At 44.2% G+C, this 20,821-nt stretch overlaps 1 protein-coding gene across 1 annotated transcript in view; it reads right to left on the bottom strand.

Moving 5' to 3' along the window:
* MOB1B (MOB kinase activator 1B) overlaps nucleotides 1-20,821 on the bottom strand; it is a 251,585-nt gene that overhangs the window by 54,542 nt on the left and 176,222 nt on the right. Inside the window, exon 5 of the mRNA XM_086961765.1 lies at nucleotides 14,955-15,118. Within this exon, the coding sequence (XP_086817891.1) occupies nucleotides 14,955-15,118 (164 nt within the window). The remainder of the gene's footprint in view (nucleotides 1-14,954; nucleotides 15,119-20,821) is intronic.

Genomic DNA, 20,821 nt, shown 5'->3' on the forward strand with positions numbered 1-20,821 from the left:
GGTTAGAAAGAACTTTATTCACCATTCAACAGCACAGGCAGCGGCGAATGCATTTCGGATTCATTCCTTCCTCAGCGCCCAATACCTGAAGTGGAAAACACAGTGTGCTAATGTCTGCTGCCTTTTAAATAAATGGCCAGAGTCCGCTCCTCCCCTTTCGCAATGGCGACCACCTGTTGCAGTTCGTTGGTGTCTCGTAGAACTGCAACTCCCAGACTGCCATAATGTTCAACAGCCCAGGTAGGTGACGATATGGGGAATGTTGATGTTCACTGCAGAAACCCAGAGTTATGCAGGACACGATGAGTCCACCCGCTGTCCTCTGGTTCCAAAGCCTCTCCTCGGGTCCCCTCGAAACTGCCACTTCCCCCACAGTAAAAAGTCCATACATACATATATATATATATATATATATATATACACATATATACATACATATATACATACATACATACATACATTACCTACTGGCGGTCACCAGTAGGTAGTTATAGTTAGGATTTTTTTCAATGCAAAATCTCAAAATTCTATTGTGAATAACTTTGGCGCCGGTTGACGAATCTGCCTGAAAATTTCCTCAAATTTGCCTCGTGGAGCTCCGGTCTTTCCTTGAAAGTTTGGGGGGGGTTCGTCAAGCGGGGGCCGAGATAAAAGGGGGTCCCAAAACGTGTTTTCCCCATGGTAATTTCTATAGGGAGGTCGACCTCACTTTTAGCCTGAACGGCTGAATGGATTTCCACCAAACTTGGCAAAATTGTAGGGACTGGTAGCCCGATGTGCCTTTCCTATGTCTCAAGATATGTGCTCCAGTGGATTTTGAGTAATTTAGGTTCAAAAAAATATATACATCTATGGCCGCACCCCGGGACGCGCACCGGGCGCGCTACACGACTTGCGCACGGAAAGCTGATTGGCTCTCGGGTGTCTGTAAACATTCGAAACAGTCCGGAGCGGCCGCCATCTTGTGTCTCTGTAGGATTGAGACACAAGAGGTGGCAAAAACAAAGGGGGAAATGACCAAAAGGGGGCAGGGTAGACCCCCCTGACCCCCTAGGTCAGATGTGGGGGCCATAAAAAGGGCCCCGCAGGACATAAAACATTATTTTTTTTTTCGCAGGGGTGCGCCCGGTACGCGCACCGGGGAGCGTACCATAGGGTAAAAAAAGAAAAACAGTTTTTTTTAAATGTAGCATTTTTATATAAATTGGAGGTTGTTCTGAAAAGAACTTTTTTTATTCTTTTTGTTGTTTTATATTTTTTATATTGTTTTTTTGAACTTTTTTGGGGGGGGGGGGATTTTCTGATCAATTTTATATTTTTTTTTGTAGTTTTTCTGGGGTCAAACAAAACACAGGGAATTGCAAACAGCTCAACTGGAGCAAAAAAAATAGAAAAAAATTAAAGTTGCTTGCTGCAGTGATGGTTGTCTGCAGCTCGATTGAGTAAAGTGATGCTCTGCTCACCATATGATATTGTTTTGATGCAATATATGCAAACAAATTTAAATTTTGCAAACTTGGTTTGGACATTAGGGACCATCTCCCTAGCCTCTGCACCCGATGGAGTGGGTTGATTGGAGGTGCTTGAAGAAGAAGAATGGGGAGGGTTCTTGGTCAGTTCCCTGACCTCTGCACTCTAATAATTGTTCGGGTGCTTCCTCTGCATATGCCTAATCATAGTGTGGTTCCCAAAATAATATTTTTTGTTTGGGTTCCCTCTTGACAGTTCTTGGTGACAGATGAGGCAAGTCACCTTAGCTGCATTCACTTTTTTGGCACCCCTTGGCATCTTGAAAAACTCCCAAATAAAGTGTTCCTTGGGTCTGTATGGGGGATTGTCCTCAGGCAGATATTGCCTCTCCTCCTGCTCCTCTTCGTCGTCCTCTTCTTCATGACCACCAATGTGGTCTTGTGGTGGTCCTTGTGGTGGTGGAGGTGGTGGTGGTGCAGATGCACCTGCAGCTGCTACTAGTGAAGCCATTTCTCACAGAATGAATGCAGGTCTTCTTCACTCAAACAAAGTGAAAATGAGGAAAAAAGGTGGGGTCTTTCATCATTTGGAAAACAAAACTGTTGTGAACCAATCATAAGTGTTAATTTCAGGTCTCATGACCTGGGCTTTCTCATTATTTAGAAACTAAAAGTGTTCTGAACCAATCAAAAGTTTATTTTCAGGTCACATGACCCGACGCGCTTACGCTACGTGCCCGTAGTCGCGCCCCGGGGCGCGCCCGGCGTTGCTTACGTTGCGCGATCGTATGCGCTCGGGTGCTTCACGCGGCTACGCGATACGTCACGATGTTGTTTTCGTTCGCGGGAATAGTGCTAACGGGACGCTCACCGGTACGCGCCCCGAGGCACGCCGAAGCACTGCGCTTACCGGTGAGCACATCGGTATGCGCCCCGGGAGCGCTCCGGGGCAAAAAAAAAAATATTACATAATTATACAATATAAAATTCGTTTTAAAAAATATTACATTTCATACCTATAGAGATTTGCTATTAAAAAACCTTTGAAATTCACTGAAAAAAACCATAGGTTTCACACCAGTTATAGTTAGGAATTAGCATTTAAAAAACCTATTAAATTCACTGAAAAAACCATAGGTTTCACACCAGTTATAGTTAGCAGGAAGTTTTACTCGCATAAAACCATTGAAATTCCCACGTTATAGTTAGTTGGACTCACTATAACTTGCGCTGCAATGCACAGCTGATGACGTCACATATTACATCACTCATGACCTGGTCAGTGACATCACTCATGACATCACTCACACCATCCTTGTGACAGAGTGACAGACCTCCTTTCACTGTAATGTAACCCATGAAACACATTGAAAAATAGAAATTAAAATTTTCTAAAAAATGGAGATACCCATACCAGTTACAACAACCAATTCAATAATTCCACCATCTATATACACATCCACTCATTCACCAACAGTTCTATATAGTCACTCATACATATACTCACTCATCATATGTAGTGATTCACCTATACATTCTGTTACACACCGACAGTCATCCAAAAGTTACTCACACATACTCACACATGCAAGTAAACTATTGAACATCATTTTTTTGCATATACAGCTATACACACACTACCACCTTACTTCTAAGGAAACTTATACATACTTACTCTCTTAAACAATCACTTATGGAAACACATACTTATTTAAACAGGAACTCCTACAATCTCACTCTCACATATACTCACTTATATACTTCAATACTCACATATACTAGATTAAAACATACGTAGTTACTGATAAAGACACTAGTGACAGTCATTCACTCACTAACACACACATATACACAGCCATCCACCCTTACAATCCAACACATATGCTGTCTTCAAAACACATACAAACAGTGAGTCAGTCATTGATGCATCTATGTGCTAAGTAACACCCCCACCAAACCATACAGACACTCTTACTGATACTAAAAAAACATCTAATAACCCATATACACACACATGTAGCTACTCACCAACTCATGCAGCCACTTATACACAAAGTGAAACACTGATATAAACATTTAAATATTTAAACAATACTCGCTAATATATGTATTCACTAAGATACACTTAATAAGCCAGTTAACCAATAATTTTTTTTAAAAAAAAATCCATTAAGACACTTATTTAAACATTTATTCTTCCATCGACCTTTACATATACATATATAAAACATTTATTTTTCAGAAAGACACATTCACTGGATGGTGTCATCAGTGATGTCAAGAGTGATGTCACTGACCATGTCATGAGTGATGTAATATGCGACATCATCAGCAGTGCATTGCACGCGCAAGTTACAGTGAGTCCAACTAACTATAACGTGGGAATTTCAATGGTTTTTTGCGAGTAAAACTTCCTGCTAACTATGACTGGTGTGAAATCTATGTTTTTTTCAGTATATATATATATATATATATACACACAGCAGCCCGTCCCGGCGATGTCCGGGTATGAATTGCTGCCGGCCAGTAGTATATTGTTTTGTAGGATTTCGTTTTGAGAGCATTTCCCATCTGTGACAGGCCTGTGAAACGCTCTGATTCACAGTGCACTGCGGATGCACTTAAGAGTGCGCGTTCAGTAGTGTGTGAACTCTTTCCCTACTTTATTTTTCCTTGCAATATTATATAGCGCAAACTCAACAACATGGCATGAGCACAATTTACATTACAGAAAAACACATTCATTTATGGTAGGCATGGGGAGACAAAGCGATTTGCCTGGAATCACAGGATGTTGAGATGATGCCGAGATTCGAATGTAGCTCCCCAGCTCTAAAGTTCGCAATTCTAGAACTTGTGGCGGGAGGTGTGTCTAAAAGTGTATGTCTGTGCTGGCCATCAATGAGAAACTTGTGCATTTTTCAAATGGGTGGTGAATTTTTCAAATGGGTGGTGAAAAAACATGAGTATGTTGCTGGAGATGTGGGCCGCCGTGCCACCAATTTACTTACCGGGGGAAGGGTAAACACCAATTATTCCGCAACTTTCTTTCCGCATACCATCACTCCGCATACTTTCATTAAGAAAGTACCATGACTCCGCAATGCCCTTATAACGCATGGCATTACATTTTATATGCTTTTACCACGCATACATTTACAACGAAATTCGTTGTAAATGCATGAATGGTAAAAGCATGTTTTTTTTTATGTTTGGATAAGGTAAGTATGGGTATATGTTTTGGGGTACTGAGGTATATGTTTTGGAGTGTTTGGGTATTTTACAGGTTCAGATATCGTTTTGGGTTATGGGGTACAGGGGTGGCTTTTGGGATAGGTATGGGTTTTGGGGTACAGGGGTATTTTTAGGGTTCAGGGCTAGGTTTGGGTTTTGGAGTATAGGGGTATTTTTAGGGTTCAGGGCTAGGTTTGGGTTTTGGGGTACAGGGGTATTTTTAGGCTTCATGGCTAGGTTTGGGTTTTGGGGTTCCGGGGTATTTTAGGGTTCAGGGGTAGGTTTGGGTTTTGGGGTACAGGGGTATTTTTAGGGTTTAGGGCTAGGTTTGGGTTTTGGGGTATAGGGGTATTTTTAGGGTTCAGGGCTAGGTTTGGGTTTTGGGGTACAGGGGTATTTTTAGGGTTCAGGGCTAGGTTTGGGTTTTGGGGTACCCGGGTATTTTAGGGTTCAAGGGTAGGTTTGGGTTTTGGGGTACAGGGTTATTTTTAGGGTTCAGGGTTAGGTTTGGGTTTTGGGGTACAGGGGTATTTTAAGGGTTCAGGGCTAGGTTTGGGTTTTGGGGTACAGGGGTATTTTAGGGTTCAGGGGTAGGTTTGGGTTTTTGGGTACAGTGGTATTTTTAGGGTTCGTGGCTAGGTTTGGGTGTACAGGGGTATTTTTAGGGTTCAGGGGTAGGTTTGGGTTTTGAGGTACAGTAATATTTATAGGGTTCAGGGCTAGGTTTGGGTTTTGGGGTACAGGGGTATTTTTAGGGTTGAGATAGGTTTGGATTTTGGGGTACAGGGTATATTTATAGGGTTAAGATGGGTTAGTGTTGAAGGGTGTTGTGGTATTTTAAGGAGTAAGGGGGGTTATGATTATGGGGTGTAGGGGTATTTAAAGGGAGCAGGGTGGGATTAGCACACGCTATGAGACATGGCATGAAGGGCGGAACGTACCACATGCCCCCAGCACTTGTCACACCCAGCACATGCCCACAGCACAACGCAGACACGCCCACAAGGGACTACTTTACTGGCAAGGTTCTTTTTCCTTTTAAATGTATATGTTGGGCGTCTGCATAGCCTATGTCCTTCTGCAGCAACTGCCCTTTCCAACGCTGTATTGGGTGTTGTGATTCCTGAGATTACCCGCCTCAAATGTTTGGGGTTTCTCTTTATTATATTAGTATGGATATATATATTTCACTGAGAAGACAATGGGTTTCAGGGACGTTGCAGTTAGAAATTAGCATTTAAAAAACCTTCGAAATTCACTGAAAAATATCACAGGTTTCAGGGACGTTATAGTTAGTAGGAGATTTCACTCGTACAAAACCAGTGCAATTCGGCTGTTATACTTAGTTGAGCCAACTATAACTCGCGCTCCCGCAAAGCACTGCTCATGACATCACATATTACATCATTCATGACATGCTCAGTGACATCACTGATGGTACATTAGTTAGGTATTTTCTGTTATTCTGGAGGCGTTTTTGGTGGGCCCTCCCCACTATGTTTATCTCTTGTGTGGTCATCTCTCCACCACCCAGCCAAGCAGCTAGGTGTAAATACATTCCCATTAGGCTTATAATTTGGCATTTAGTGATATGGGAGGCTAGAAAATGGCCAGTGGTGTCTCCTTGGAGATATGCAGTTAGTCGCCATTATCTATACTCTTAGTGAATTGTCCTCTTTTTCACTGGTGTAGTTCTTATCCAAAGTTGTCAGCTGGGGGATAGTAGGGTTCGTCCGCACAACAGTCAATGGTGGTTTCTTATGTAGTAATTGGATCTTGGAAGGTGAGTATTTTGTAATTTTAATATTTCCGGAGACATTCTTGAGTGTAACACTTCTGATATTACTTCTATTTTCAGTCAAGGGCTATATAGATTTGGGATTATCTGATCGATATTTATTGCAGATTAAAATCTGTAGAATTGCATCTTTTAGTCTCAATGGGTTTTATGTGTTGTATGACCTTCGCAGTAGTCTGACTAATAATGTTCTTTTTTTCCAAGGATGGACTTTGATGTGCATCAGTCCTTGTACTTGGACTAGTTTTCCGACCTTGCAATGAATGTGTTTATTCATCTTGGTTTTAATAGGGATGTGTCTGGAAGCCCCTGTTTTTCTGTATTTTGCAGTAACGGTTTCCTTCAAATACTTCTATGCTGGTGGAAGGAACTGTAGTTTACATGGCATTCGCTATTGCTGTTGGCCTTCCTGGTCCATTGTCTTATTTTACCCTTTAGGGGTTAAATACTACTATCCTACTGTTGTCTTGCGAGACATTCTGCTTCCTTTGAGGCATTGTTTTTTTCGTGCCTGCAGGGTTGTTTTTTTTATTTACATTGCCTGTGGTCTTTGCCACAGTTTTTGTAAGGAACTCATGCCCCCTTTCATCTGAACCCTACGTGGGTCCAGTCTCTTGTTAATTTTCACCAGCTGGTTCTCACTGAGAACGTTTCTGGGATTGGTTCATAGACCCTCCTCCAGGCGGGGTATAGCTATGCCATTTAATTCAAAAGTTAAGGAATCCGCGGCTAGCTGTCTACCAGATGAACAAGTTACTTCCCTTCGCTAAAGTATTATCTGGTAGAGACTTAGTCTAGCCACAGATTCCCTAACCCCTGCCCATCCTCCCCACTGTGCGAATATATGGGTTGAGAGGTATTTCATTTTATGATGCTGGTTTATATACCAGCGGTCAGATGGTTGGCAGTAAGGGCCTGCCCCGAAGGTCTTGCCAGTGCCACAGCTTCATTGCCTCCAGGCAAAGCGCATGCCACCACCATCCTTTTTGTTGCAGTACCATATGTTGGTCAATATTGTCCGTCAGGATGCTTTTGAAGGAAGGCAAAAGCCTTGAGACAACTGGATGGCCCACACTTCCAGAAGACTGATGAGGAGCCTCTGCTCCAGCAGAGACCAGAGGCTTATATATTCCACTCCAATCAAGTTGGCCCTAACTCTTTCGCGGATAGCCAATGCATCCTTTACTGTAGTGATTTCCAGATGGTGTTGGAAACACAGTTTTCTCGAACTCCTGTTGGAATGCTTCATCTACCTCTGGAAGTCCCAAGTAGCCTCGTAAAACACACAGATGTTTGAGAGGCACCGCTGTGTTAAGACCATTTAAAATGAAGACTTCACTGCAGAGCCTGCACGTGTTAAAGAGAAGAGTACTGACCATCAGCAGAATAGGCTAGGGCTAAGAGACAACACAATTTCAGAATCATCCAGGCCAGAACACCAGACTGAGACTGGAATTTCGGGATCATACACAATGTCCCAGACTCACTGGGGGCCAGAGAGGGCTTTAACACACAGGTGCCCAGAAAGGCCTCATTTAAGGTAATCTTCTGCACTGACTGAAAGTGATATTTCAGCTTGCTGATGGAGAACCCCAGGAAAGAGGAGCGAGTTGTTTGCCTGGAGTTCATCCACAGCTATCAAATTCACCTTCAACAGCAAGTCATCAAGGTATGGAATACATGCATTGCAGACCTACGAAGATGAACAGCGATCACAACATTCAACCTTAGTAAACACCTTGAGGGGCTGAGGTGATATCACAGGACAGGATTCAAACGTAAAGTGGTAATTCCCTACCACGAAGCAGAGGAACTGCCTGCGGACTGGCACACTTAAGTACGTGCTCAGACGGTCCAGGGAGACAACAGAATCCCCAGAATCAAAGCTAGAGAAGACCTGGTCCAGAGTCTTTAGTCTTTTAGCAGCGTCCTTTCTCAGCACCAAGAAGTAGTGGAAATAGCACTTACTACCTCTTCTTCTTAAGAGCAGTCTCTATTGACCTTTCCATTCAGCAATCACTTAACCTCTTTGGCAAAGATTAAGGTATTTTCTGCCAAAATCTGAGTGAACACTGAAGAAACTTTTGAATTAAATGTGGTAACGATGAATGACAATGTACGAGCTAACAGCTTAGCAGTTGGACACCTCAAAGCATATTACGCTACTCTATTATATCTTGCAAAAAATACCAGTGAAAAGTTAGTGAGCGCCTCTGGGAAGAGATCTTTCACAATTTTCCAAACATTACACCTCTCTTTCATCGTTCATGAGGTAGCAAGTTGTTTGCAAAAGACATGTTTACGGAGGTCATAGAGGGATCAAGTACAACTGCCAAACAATGCAAATTAAGGCTGTTCGTCTGTAGCTAAATTAAAGCAGGACAACCTTATCTGATATTTATTTGTAGAAATAGGAGGTTCAAATTCCAATCAGAGGGAACTTAAATGAAACAACCTGTCCCTAGTCAACTGGCTGAGCCCATAGTACACCAGTCAGGGATGACCTTACTATCTTCTGCACGACACCCCTACTGGAAACCACACCCAGCCAAATAGCTGAATCCACACATTATAAACAGATTTGCTTTACAGTTGTGATTTAATGTATCTGGAGCTACACATTTACTGACAAAGACACTGCTTGCACTGCGTGAAAACACATTGGTGCTGTGCTTTGTTTCACTTATTCCCCAAGTAGATCCTAAGTTCACACTTTTATCCAATTGACCTCATTCTATGCATTTGCATTCTGGTTAATCTATAAGACCAACTTTGTTCGTGATGGGATAATATAGCTCTTTCAATTTTGTTTGCCATGATTTCCTCACGAGTGTAGGGTAAACAAATGTAATAGTGGCCGAAAGTCAGTTTATGCATGAAATCCCTCACATTTCGCTTGTCGAAAAGTATAAGTCACTTAACTTTAACAGCAGTTGTTCAACTAGGAGAGCCTGTCTACACATACAAGTAAAAATTGATCAACATAAAAATGTAAAGAAAAATAGAGGTTTACTAGAGCTGTCAGTGAAAAGAGTTTATTTATTTAAATTTCAGATAAAGCTTGCGCTCAACTGTCATATTGCATGGCACAACAAAAGACACCTCAGTCTGGTTTCTTCTCTTTTTCAGAGCAAGATCTCCAGAAACCCCTGTTAGACCCATATTTCTTTCTTTCAAATAATGTGTTCTTAAATGTAAGGTGCTTTTTCAATAGAGTTTAAAAAGTTTCTGAAAGCATTTCATTTTAGTGAGAAAGTCTAAGCTAAACAGCTACAGACCCAACTGACCTTTCGTGTCAGGACAAGAGTTCTGGTTCTTAGTAGTAACATAAACAAATATATAGATTCTAATGTGCACTCCTGAAGCCTTCTGTACCTTCCACGTGAAGATGAGGACAGCATGAAGACGTTAAAACAAAATGTAGCCCATCACCTCCATGAAGGTAGCTGGGGTTGTTTGTCAAATTTCACAAGAAAAATCTGCGTAGACCTGTTGAAAAGATGCATCCTCTGGGGGAAAATGTTCCCTCTAGAAGGGTTATTTTCCATTCTTCAGCCACCACCACACACATGACCAGCAAAACTTCGGAGGTGTATGTGCAGTCTAATACTTGCGAAATCTCTTTGTAACTGCACTATCCATCAAACGAGACGCAGACTACAAAGTGATGCTAATGTCAAGATACCCTTTAGTCAGTTATCAGTTAATAAATCAGACTTATAGAGTGCACAGGTACCTAATCGGGCTTCCCCGCGCTAAGAAGCTAAGAAATCAAAGCAAAGGTAAATTTAATAATCAGATACTCAGGTTTTGAGCCGAGATCTAAATACGTTCTGAAATATTCTATGCAGTGGGAAACGTAGTTTGTTTCAGGCCAAGGAGGATAAACAGTTGAAAGACTGATTTCCACCACAGACAAGCCTGAACCTAATAATCCTCATTAGGGCTTTGCCTCAATCACATGCTCTTCAACAAATTCATAAAGAAGTTCTTACCTTAATACGTGGGGCAATATATATATATCTTTTTTGTACTTTATTTTCTGCCCGAAGTGCATCGGACATTTTATAGTATGGTTCATTCCTGTATATGATTATTTGGTTTTGATTATTATTCCTGTACATGATTGTCTTTGCTCCCCTTAAATCATTATGTTACATCGTTTGTTCATCCTGCGCTCACCAAGGTATATAAATGATCTATTAGATGCTCACCACTTGATTCGATGCTTATTAGAAGCCCCTTCTCATTCAGGTTTAGATTTTATTTTGGTATTGACGATTATTCCTGTATATGATTATTCACTTACTTCCCTTCTATCACTACGCTCCATCATATAGCCCACTCCTTGTCCACTCAGGAATTACAATTGAATTGTTATTAGATTAGATTATTTATAAAGCGCATGGCTGCCTCGACAAAGAGGCGTTCCAGCACTGAAACCAGATCAAACAGCGAGTAGAACAGAGGAAAACTTCTAGGGGCAGGACCGGAACAGGACGGACGAGGAGGATCAGGCCTGGGAGAAGAGCCACGTCTTCACGAGACGTCTGAAGGCCTGATGGTCAGGATTGCTATGGATGTGAAGGGGGAGAGAGTTCCAGAAAGTAGGGGCCAGGCGTCTGAAGGAGCGACCGCCGAATCTTGCTCTGCAAATGTGAGGGATACAGGCAAGACTCTAGTTTGCCGAACGTAGGGCATGTGAGGGGGTATACCGAGTGCAGAGGCCACTTAGAATGTACGGTGCACTGCCTGTTAGTATCTTATGCGTGATACAAAGCGTCTTAAAGTGAATACGCTGTGCCAGCGGGAGACAGTGTAGACGGCGGAGGAGATTAGAAGCATGGCTGAATTTAGGAAGGGCAAAAATAATCTGTGCTGACGCATTTTGGACCCTCTGCAGTCAACTAAGCACAGATTTGTTAGAGCCGAGCAGAAGCACATTGCAGTAGTCCAGCCGGGCCAGTAAAGAGGCTTGGATAATCAGTTGGCGTGTTTGGGCATCAAAGAGGCCCAAGATTGGTTGTAGGCCGCGCAGTAGTCCAAAGCATTTCCCGGCTACTGACATAGCATGCGTTTCAAAATTAAGATTTGTATCCATTAGAAAGCCTAGGTTTTTCACCGCAGGTTTGGGATCAGGGGGGTCACCTAGCGCTCTAGGCCACCAATCATTCGTCCAGAGATGAGACTCTTTGCCAACCAGAAGAATCTCCGATTTGGTGGAATTTAATTGCAGGAAATTTGCTGTCATCCATTCTGCAACTGCCGTGATATCTTCTTTACATTTTAATTCATCTTGCTCTGGGTCATTAGACAAGGCAATCACCAGCTGGGTGTCTTCAGCGTATGACAACAGGGATATTCCTTGTGCTTTGGCCATCCGTGTCAGGGGGCTCATATATATATTAAAGAGTGTAGGTCTTAATGCAGAACCTTGAGGGACCCCACAGTGAAGAGAATGGACTTGGGACGAGAAAGGAGGAAAGGTCACTTGGAAGGTCCGGTCGCTCAGAGAGGAGGAAACCCATTCTAAGGCTTCATTCCCAATACCTGCTTCTTCCAAACGAAGGAGCAGGATTTCACGAGACACTGTCAAATGCCGCGCTTAGATCCAGCAGCACCAATGCAGATGTGCTGCGGCATCTAGCGCAGATTTCAGTTGTTAGACCACAGCCAATAAGGCTGACTCAGTGCAATACCTTAGTCGAAAACCATTCTGGGAGCTGTCCAGTTTATGATTTGAGTCTAGAAACTGTGTTAAGATGGAATTCACATGTGCTTCCGGACTTTGAGAGGAAAGGGAGTAGTGAGATCGGGCGGTAATTCTCTGATTTAGACACATCAAGTGTAGGTTTCTTGAGAAGAGGGACCACTTTAGTGTGTTTCCAGGCTTTAGGCACCGTCGCGGTCCAGAGGGAGAGATTGAGTAGCTCCAGACATTCAGGCAGGAAACCTTGTTGAGTTTTCCTGAAGGCGTCTGGTTTAAGCGGATCATCTGGGTATCCGGATTTAAATTTGAATACTAGTCTCGAATTCCCATAGGGAAATGGGGGAGGGGGAGGGGGGAGGGGGGGTGGGGGGAGAGTGACAATCTCTGAGCCAGTGGGAGTGTTTTTCCCATGAGCTCTGGAAGGTATACCATGGTCATACATATGATAAATATCATCAGAAAGAAGGTTGCCAGGCCTTAACAATGTTTGTTGGAGGAGATAGTCTTGCCTAATTCCCCTGGCACCAAAGTCAGTTCTTTCAATAGAAAAAAGATAGTTTTGTTATGATTGGTGCTGGTATTGATCAAGCCAGAGTAGTGAGCTGTTCTGGATTTACGCACCAGCTTATGGTAGGATTCAATGGCCGCTCTATAAAGTGCTTTGGCCTGGGGGTCATATGATCTCCACAAAGCTCTTTCCAGAACTTTACAATTTTTCTTAGCTAGGATAAGGTCTTCATTAAACCAAGCATTGGCCAGCGTGCTTTGAGTGCTTGAGTTTAAGGGAAATACACGTTAGCCTCTTCCATGTGTGAGGCTTTGCCCAGAGGCTTTGCATTCAGGGCTGTGAAGAAGTGTACTTGGTTCAGTTTATGCCAGGGTTGTTTTAGGGAAGGATGTTGATTAGGCTGAGATTTATGTCCCGCTATTGATAGCTGCATTGAAAGGAGAAAGTGGTCAGTCCAGATCATAGGGAGCGATGGCAAAACTTCCAGTAGCTCTAAATTCGAGAGGATAGGGTCAAGGAGATGACCTGCTCTATGCGTCGCACTGGGCTTCAGTTGAATCAGCTGACAGGCTGACAGATCCCCTAGGAAGCTAATCTCCTAAGATTCTTGTAATTCTAAATGGAGGTTCAGGTTGCCTATGATGTTGAAGTTGGCTGTCTGTAGAGCCAGTGTTACGACCGAGTTTAAGAGGGCTTCTCGAAAAACTTTAGAAAGGCCAGGAGGTTGATAGATAAGTAGACCAGAGAAGGCAAAGTTAGCACTCAGTGAGATTTTAAATATTGCACTCTCGCAATCAGGAAGCGCAAATGACGATAAACTGCATGAGTGTACAGATTTGTAGATAATTGCAATGCCGCCCCCTCTTCCTCCAGATCTATTTAAGCTGCGTATAGCGTAGCCTGCAGGAAGAGCAAGTGCTGGGATGGCCATAGAGGAATCACAGAGCCATGTTTCCGTTAGGAACAGGATCTCAGGTGAGTGTACTTGTAAGAGATCGAATACCTCAGCATGATGTTTAGGCAGGGAGCGACAATTAATATTCAGAGTGTGGCTCAGCCCCAGGACCATAGGTTGTAGCGTGCTTCAAGTGAAGTGGTCTAAATTCACAGTATTCACAGAACGAGGGGCGATTCCCAGGATCCCAGCTATGATTCCCACAGGGGCCTTTCATACATAAGGCCCGCAATTCCTCGCCAGTATAGCTGCTTCTATAAGATTTAAGAGGGGCAAGGTCCCTGACTCCTGGCAACGTTCTGGCGCAAATGGGTGCAGACGGGCTTGCCTTTGGCGCGCCCGCTGCGCGTCCTTGCAGTGGCTTCCATTTAAGTGTGGCTCAGGGGTTAGAGGCGGCAGACCCGGAAGCTGAGATCGGTCCTGGACCAGGGTTCAATTCCCCGCCTCGGCAGGTCTTGGGCTAAAAATTCCACGGACTCGATAATTCTCGCTCCGGTGCCTTCTCGACTCACGGGTTCACACTCTGCGACTCTGGGCAATAGCTTGCTTAATCTCCACAACAGCCCCTCGCGGCGGGATGCCTGACTTTCACCTTGTGGATACCTGCTGGGGCTATCACACAGGGGAATATCAGGACGGGTTCCCTAAGCAAGCACCGGGACACCCACTGCGGGTAGCTGTGCGCTATATAAGCTCAACTACATTTACATATAAGCTCAACTACATCAACTACATTAATGCCACAAGAGCTCAACCAGCTCCACCCGGGCTACGCGCTGATTGGCTGAGAGCCGACCAATCAGAGCTCGCGACTGCCGAAGGCAGGAAATATCAAACACTGAGGCAGATTGCGACAGCGTGCAAGTAAGTCAAAGTAGCTTTTAGTTTTTTCGAACGGTGCAGTTTAGAGTTAAATTGTGGGTACAACAGATTAAAACAATAAAAACAGTTCCACATGTTGGTCCCCCACCAGATTCCACAAGCAAATATCACCGCTTTTGTCTAGTTATGTGTGAACTATTTGATTCTAGGATTATACCCCCCATGTGTGATTCATGTTCTGATGGTCACCTTTCCCTAAACTGCAAAGCGCTCTGATATCATTCGGGATCTAGTCCGCGCTATATAAAACTTTATAATTAAATAAAATAAATACATAAAGGACAAACATAATAGCTGGACAATAATGTACCCTAAGGCAGAGGCCAAAGTACGAAGACAAAAAAAGTTTGCAGAAGAATTTCCAATTTAACAAACTCAGTTCAAGACACATGCCATACCTGAACAAAGAAAATAAAGTGCTTGAATGATGTATTGAGGTGTGCCTCCTCCTGCAGTTGAATAACTGGATCAAAGTGTTGATGGTAGATGTGAGCGTACACTCTAAAAAGACGCTTGAGGATTGTTTTTGCCACAGACATGAAGTTTTTGGGAAAGGGAACCCCTGTAAGAAAAGAAACAAGTAAAGTATTCAGCAGGCTTTCACATTTTTTTAATTCTTCATTATTTTCATAACATAGTTAATATTCATATACAGGCTTTTATCAAAACATGCAAAATCGTAATTTCAATATCCCAGTGCAATTAACTTCTGTTGCAGGTTACAGCTCACAGACTTCATTTTTGGCCTAAGTATATTAAATGACAACTCATCAACCCTCTCAAATCACCCCCCACCCCCAAACACTTTACCAGCTCCTCCTTAATCGGTATCTTGAGTATATGCCTGCGTTTTAGTTTTAGGTGTCCCCTAGGTCTACTTCCTGACTAGGACTGCTATTCATTTCTTGGTGTTCACCTTCCTGTGGCTCATGCTGAGAGGACGGAGTATGATCCGCTATCTCCTGGATCATCACCCCCCATGCCAGCAGTACTTCTGGGAGTTTATCATCTTTTCTAGTATTTCTCATATATTCCTCTTCTGTCAGCGCCCATTCCTTCAGGTCTTTCTTCCACTTGTCTATATTTGGGCCCTGCGGGGTTAACCAGTGGATTACTGTCATACATTCTTATTAATTTAAACTCCGTATTGTATGCATATTCCTGGGAAACCATGTTTATTTTAATTGTCTCGCACACTTCTATCGACAAATAAATGCAACGATTTGTCAAAACCATATTGTCAAGTGGCAAGAAAATATAACAAACCGTGTAAAGCACTCGTGATTTTTTTAAAACTATTGCAAAAAATTGCCACAAAAAAAATGCAATTACCTAAAACGAAACACAGGCAAATACTTTAAAATAACAGAGGCTGCCTCCTAGTAGACATGTGTACTTGAAACTAATATAAAAAACCCTTTTAGACTTAATGCACATGCTGAACAGGTTACTTACATTCTGTAACGCTCTTTCTGGTAAATACTTTAACCTAGAAGGTGGCCTCATGTGGCTCTGCGCCAACTTGGTTCTGTCCCGTAACTGATGGCTGGAGCCCCATTTAAAAAGCAGAATGCACAAGCCTGGGTGCAAGACCCTGTCCTGCTGCTGAAAGATGGACGCTCTTGTCCAGAGGTTCCGGTTACCACAATCTCCTGGCCTAATCCCGAGAGACTAGGTTAACTTTGGCCAGGTCATTCTTGATCATGGTCAGAACTCAGGCCAGGTGAGATAGCAGAGGGAAGGCGTAGAGGAGTCCTGTGCGAAGTCCAGTGTGCAAAACCGCTAACTTTGTACACTAACAGTAGCAACAAATAGAGCAAGCTTGGATTAACCTAATTGTTGGAAAACTCCCTGCACCTCCTCTGGGTGCAACTGCCATTCGTGACCATCTAAGTGTCACTGGCTGAGATCGTCCACCCTGGTGTTTAAAGATCCTGCCAAGTGGTGCATAGTCTGGGACCTGCCAAAACGATTCAGCCAGTTCCAGTGTCACAAGTCCTTCTAGTACATGACCCACGACCCCATTCAATCCGGTTTGTTGCAGGACCACATGGCAGTTGTGTCACTGAGAACCTGTGCCAGCCTCCACTGATGGACAGCATGAAACCCTTTAGACCCAGGCAAATGGCCCACAACTCCAGCAGACTGATGTGGAGCCAGGGCTCCTCCGGACACCAGAACACACGGACTCCATCTCCTTTAGGTGACCACCCAAACCCAACAGCCTTGCATCCATCATCACCATCAGCCCTGGGTGGTGTAGGAAAAGGGCCTTGCAGTGGAGATCGAGCGCCACCACTGCAGATCCTTTGCAGACTGCTCTGAAAGCTGGATATAATTGCACAGGTTCCCTTGGTGCTGGGCCCATATGGACTTCGGATCCCACAGCAGGGCATACATATGCCATCAGACATGGTTGATCGGTAGAATACTGGAGAACAAGAAACATCTGAACCACCATTACTCAGACTCATGACTGAGACAAACATTGGGATCATAGTCGTAATATCCTGGACTCCGGAAGAAAGGCCAGACAATCCACGGTATCAAGGAAAGGTCTGATGAATAGCATGGGTGCAAAAGAGTCAAGTGTGACTTTGGCACATTGATCGTGAACCCCAGCATAACAGGAGATTCATTGTCTGGAGGTGGTCCACAACTGGAGGTGGTGCACAACTGACCTGACTGTGGCCAGTCAGTCTTCAACAGCCACTTGTTGACTTAAGGGAAAGACTGGTATACCAGATCTGAAAAGGTAAGCAGCAATCACCATCATCACCTTTGTAAACTCCCAAGGGGCACTGTTAAGGCCAAAGGGGAGCACACCAAACTGAAAATGCTTCTAGTCATCCTTGAACTGCAAGTAACACCCATGGGCCAGCTGTTTGGGAAAATGGAAATAGGCATCCTGCAGGCCCAAAGCCACCATTCAGTGTGCTGAATCCAGGGCACACGGAACTTGGGCCAGTGTGAGCATCTTGAACCTGTCCTTCAGCAGGAAGAAATTGAGAGACCAGAGATGTAAAATAGGACTAAGGTCTCCGACGTTTTATGGCACTAGGAAACAGCAGGGGTGGCAGTTGCTGGGTTGATGGGCCTTAGTGTTGTCTGCAAACACAGCCCGGGGAAATGCCACAAAAGGGTTGAAACTGTCAGGGATACTCCCTGGCAGGGGAGTGGAAAGACCCAGGGAGTGTGCTATGGCACTATTTTCTTTAAAGCGCTCTTGTGCAGAATTTGCCTTCTTGTCAAATAGGCAAGACCAGTCAAAAGGCATCTTTATGAATGTTGCTTTAAAGTCACCAGAGAAGCCATTCCATGAGTGGACATCTGAACACCAAGTTAGCCCCTAACACTCTGCTTAAGCAGTCAGTAAGTTCCAGTCCTGATCTGATAACATTATTTGGATGTGTCTTGGCCATCCTGAATAGTTTATGCATGGTTAGCATGGATTCTGCTGGGATTGCTAGGAAGATCTCTAAGATAATGTCCAATAATGAGTATGAGTACATACCCAGCAAGCAGCTGGTGTTGACTGATCCAAGGTCAATGCTAACAGAGGAGAAGAACAAGTTACTTACCTTCGGTAACACTGTCTCTGGTGGATAAAGTATCTGCCTGTGGATTCCTCACCTTTTGAATTACCCCTGCGCCAGCATTCCACAAAGTGTTTCCTAGCTCTCCCACGTAGACGAGTACGTTACAATGGCACGGCTCCACTTCTGACTCCGTATGATGTCACCGTAGCCACAAGTAGACCTCGTTGGCATGCTGACGTCAGTTTCACCCACTTTTTCCATGCCTCTGAGGTGAACGGGTGGACCGACAGCATAATTGAAGTATACACAGTATACAATATATACATAAATACAAACAGCATAAAGAAAAATAGGAAAAGCTAAAAAAACTAAGTATTTCCTAAACACTAATAGCAAGGCAATCAAAAGACATAAGGAAACAACCATGTCAAATAACCAATAACTCCTTTGGTATACGAAGGTGGACAACGAGGAGGTAGGTGAGTCAGAGAGGAATCCACAGGCAGATACTGTATCCACCAGAAAAAGCGTTAACGAAGTAAGTAACTTGTTCTCCTGATGGATACATCTGCCTGTGGATTCCTCACCTTTTGAATTGAATCCCACAGCAGTAAAACTCCCGGAGGAGGGTGTCCACCAACTCATACCAAAAAATCCTGAAGCACAAAGCAAGCAAAATGGCCATACCTCCTAACCTCCGAATCCAAGCAGTAATGCTTTGCAAAGGTGTGGAGAGAGGCCCAGTTGCTGCCTTACAAATGTCAACAACAGGACCACCTCTAGCCAAAGCAGAAGACAACTTAGCTCTGGTGGAATGAGCTCTAATACCTCAGGCGGTTCCTTTTTGGCCAAGGCGTAGCAGATCTTGATGCACAAGATGATCCACCTGGAGAGTGTTCGCTTGTGAACAGCCTTGCCCTTCATTCGTCCAATGTAGCCCACGAAGAGCTGATCGTCCAGTCTGAGATCATGGGTTCTGTCCAGATAGAAACTGACAGCTCTCTTAGGATCCAGGCAATGAAGTCTCTCCTCCTCATTGGAATGGTGAGGGGGAGGATAGAAGGTAGGCGAGCTAATGGATTGCCCTAGATGGAAAGGAGTAACCACCTTAGGCATGAAAGCAGCCCTGGTCCTGAGAAACCTCTTTTCTGCATTAATGGTTAAAAACAGAGGTTTGGAACTAAGAGCCTGAAGCTCACTTACCCTCCTGGCTGAGGTAATAGCTATCAGAAAGACCATTTTAAAAGAAAGAAGCCTCAATGGACTACTATCAAGAGCCTCAAACGGAGAACCCATAAAGGAAAGTGACTATAAGATTTAAATCCCACTGAGGCATAATGAAGGGAATGGGAGGAAACCTATTAGTGAGGTTCTTAATGAACCTCATAACAACTGGAGATTTAAATAAAGACGGTTGGTCCGGCAAACGAAGGAAAGCCGACAAGGCTGACAAATAACCCCTAACCGTGGTCACAGCACAACCCTGCTGAGCCAAGGAAAGAGATAATCTCCGCACAACAGACAAACGGGCCTTTAAAGGATCAATGGACCTCTCTCCACACCATTTCATAAACTTGGACCACCTGGAGGAATAAATAGATTTGGTAGAGTGTCTCCTGGATCATAAAATAACGTCCACTGCATCCGGAGGGAGAGAGAAAGAAAGAACTCAGGTTGCCCTGTTCAATCTCCAGTCATGGAAGTGCAGGATCTGGAGGTGAGGGTGTAGAACCTGCCCCTGTGACTGGGAGAGGAGATCTGCCCTGAGAGGGATACGGACTGGAGGGTGCGATTAGAGGTGAAGTAGATCTGTGTACCACACTATTCTTGGCCAATCCAGGTCGATCAATATGACTTTGACCCGGTCTTGCCGCATCTTCCTCAGAACCTGAAGAATAAAGGGTATGGGAGGAAAGGCATAAAGGAGCTGTGAACCCCATTCCAACTGAAACAAGTCTTCCAACGCTCCCTGCATCGGAAACTGGAGAATGCAGAATGATGGGCAGTGTGCGTTCTCACGAGTGGCAAAGAGGTCCAACTGAGGAAATCCCTACATACTGAAGAAGAGATGGACCACCGCCGAATGAAGCCGCCACTCTTGATCGGCCAAAAAGCACCAACTGAGACGGTCTGCACGCACATTTAGCACGCCTGCCAGATTTGCAACAAATCTGATGGTCCTGCACCCAGGACCAGAGCAGAGGAGCCTCTCTGCAGAGACAATACAACCCTACTCCTACCTGTTTGTTTATATACCACATCACGGTAGTATTGTCAGTCAGGACCTGAACTGACTTACTACGAAAGGAAGGAAGAAAAGCCTTGAGAGCTAAACGTATCGCCCGCAATTCCAGCATGTTGATATGAAACAACCTTTCCTCCGGAGCCCAAAGGCCTTTGATCTCCAAATCCCCCAGATGAGCGCACAAACCCTAGAGTGGAGGCATCCGTGATTACTGTGGCCACTGGTGAAGGAAGATGACCGGGCTTTCCTTGTGACAGATTGCCCTCCACACTCCAAGTCAGATACGCTGCAGTGTCTCTGGAGACCCTGACCATCTCCCTGAGATCTCCGTTGTGCTGATACCACTGTCTGCAGAGGCATCACTGAAGATCCCGCATGTGCCAGCGTGAATGGTTGATCAACAGAATGGAGGAAGCGAACAGACTGAGCAGGCGTAGGACCTGCAGCTCTGGAACAACCACTCCATCGTGAAACATAGGAA

The sequence above is a fragment of the Lissotriton vulgaris genome, chromosome 3_1 (genome assembly GCF_964263255.1).
Source record: "Lissotriton vulgaris chromosome 3_1, aLisVul1.2, whole genome shotgun sequence".
Classification (NCBI taxonomy): domain Eukaryota; kingdom Metazoa; phylum Chordata; class Amphibia; order Caudata; family Salamandridae; genus Lissotriton; species Lissotriton vulgaris.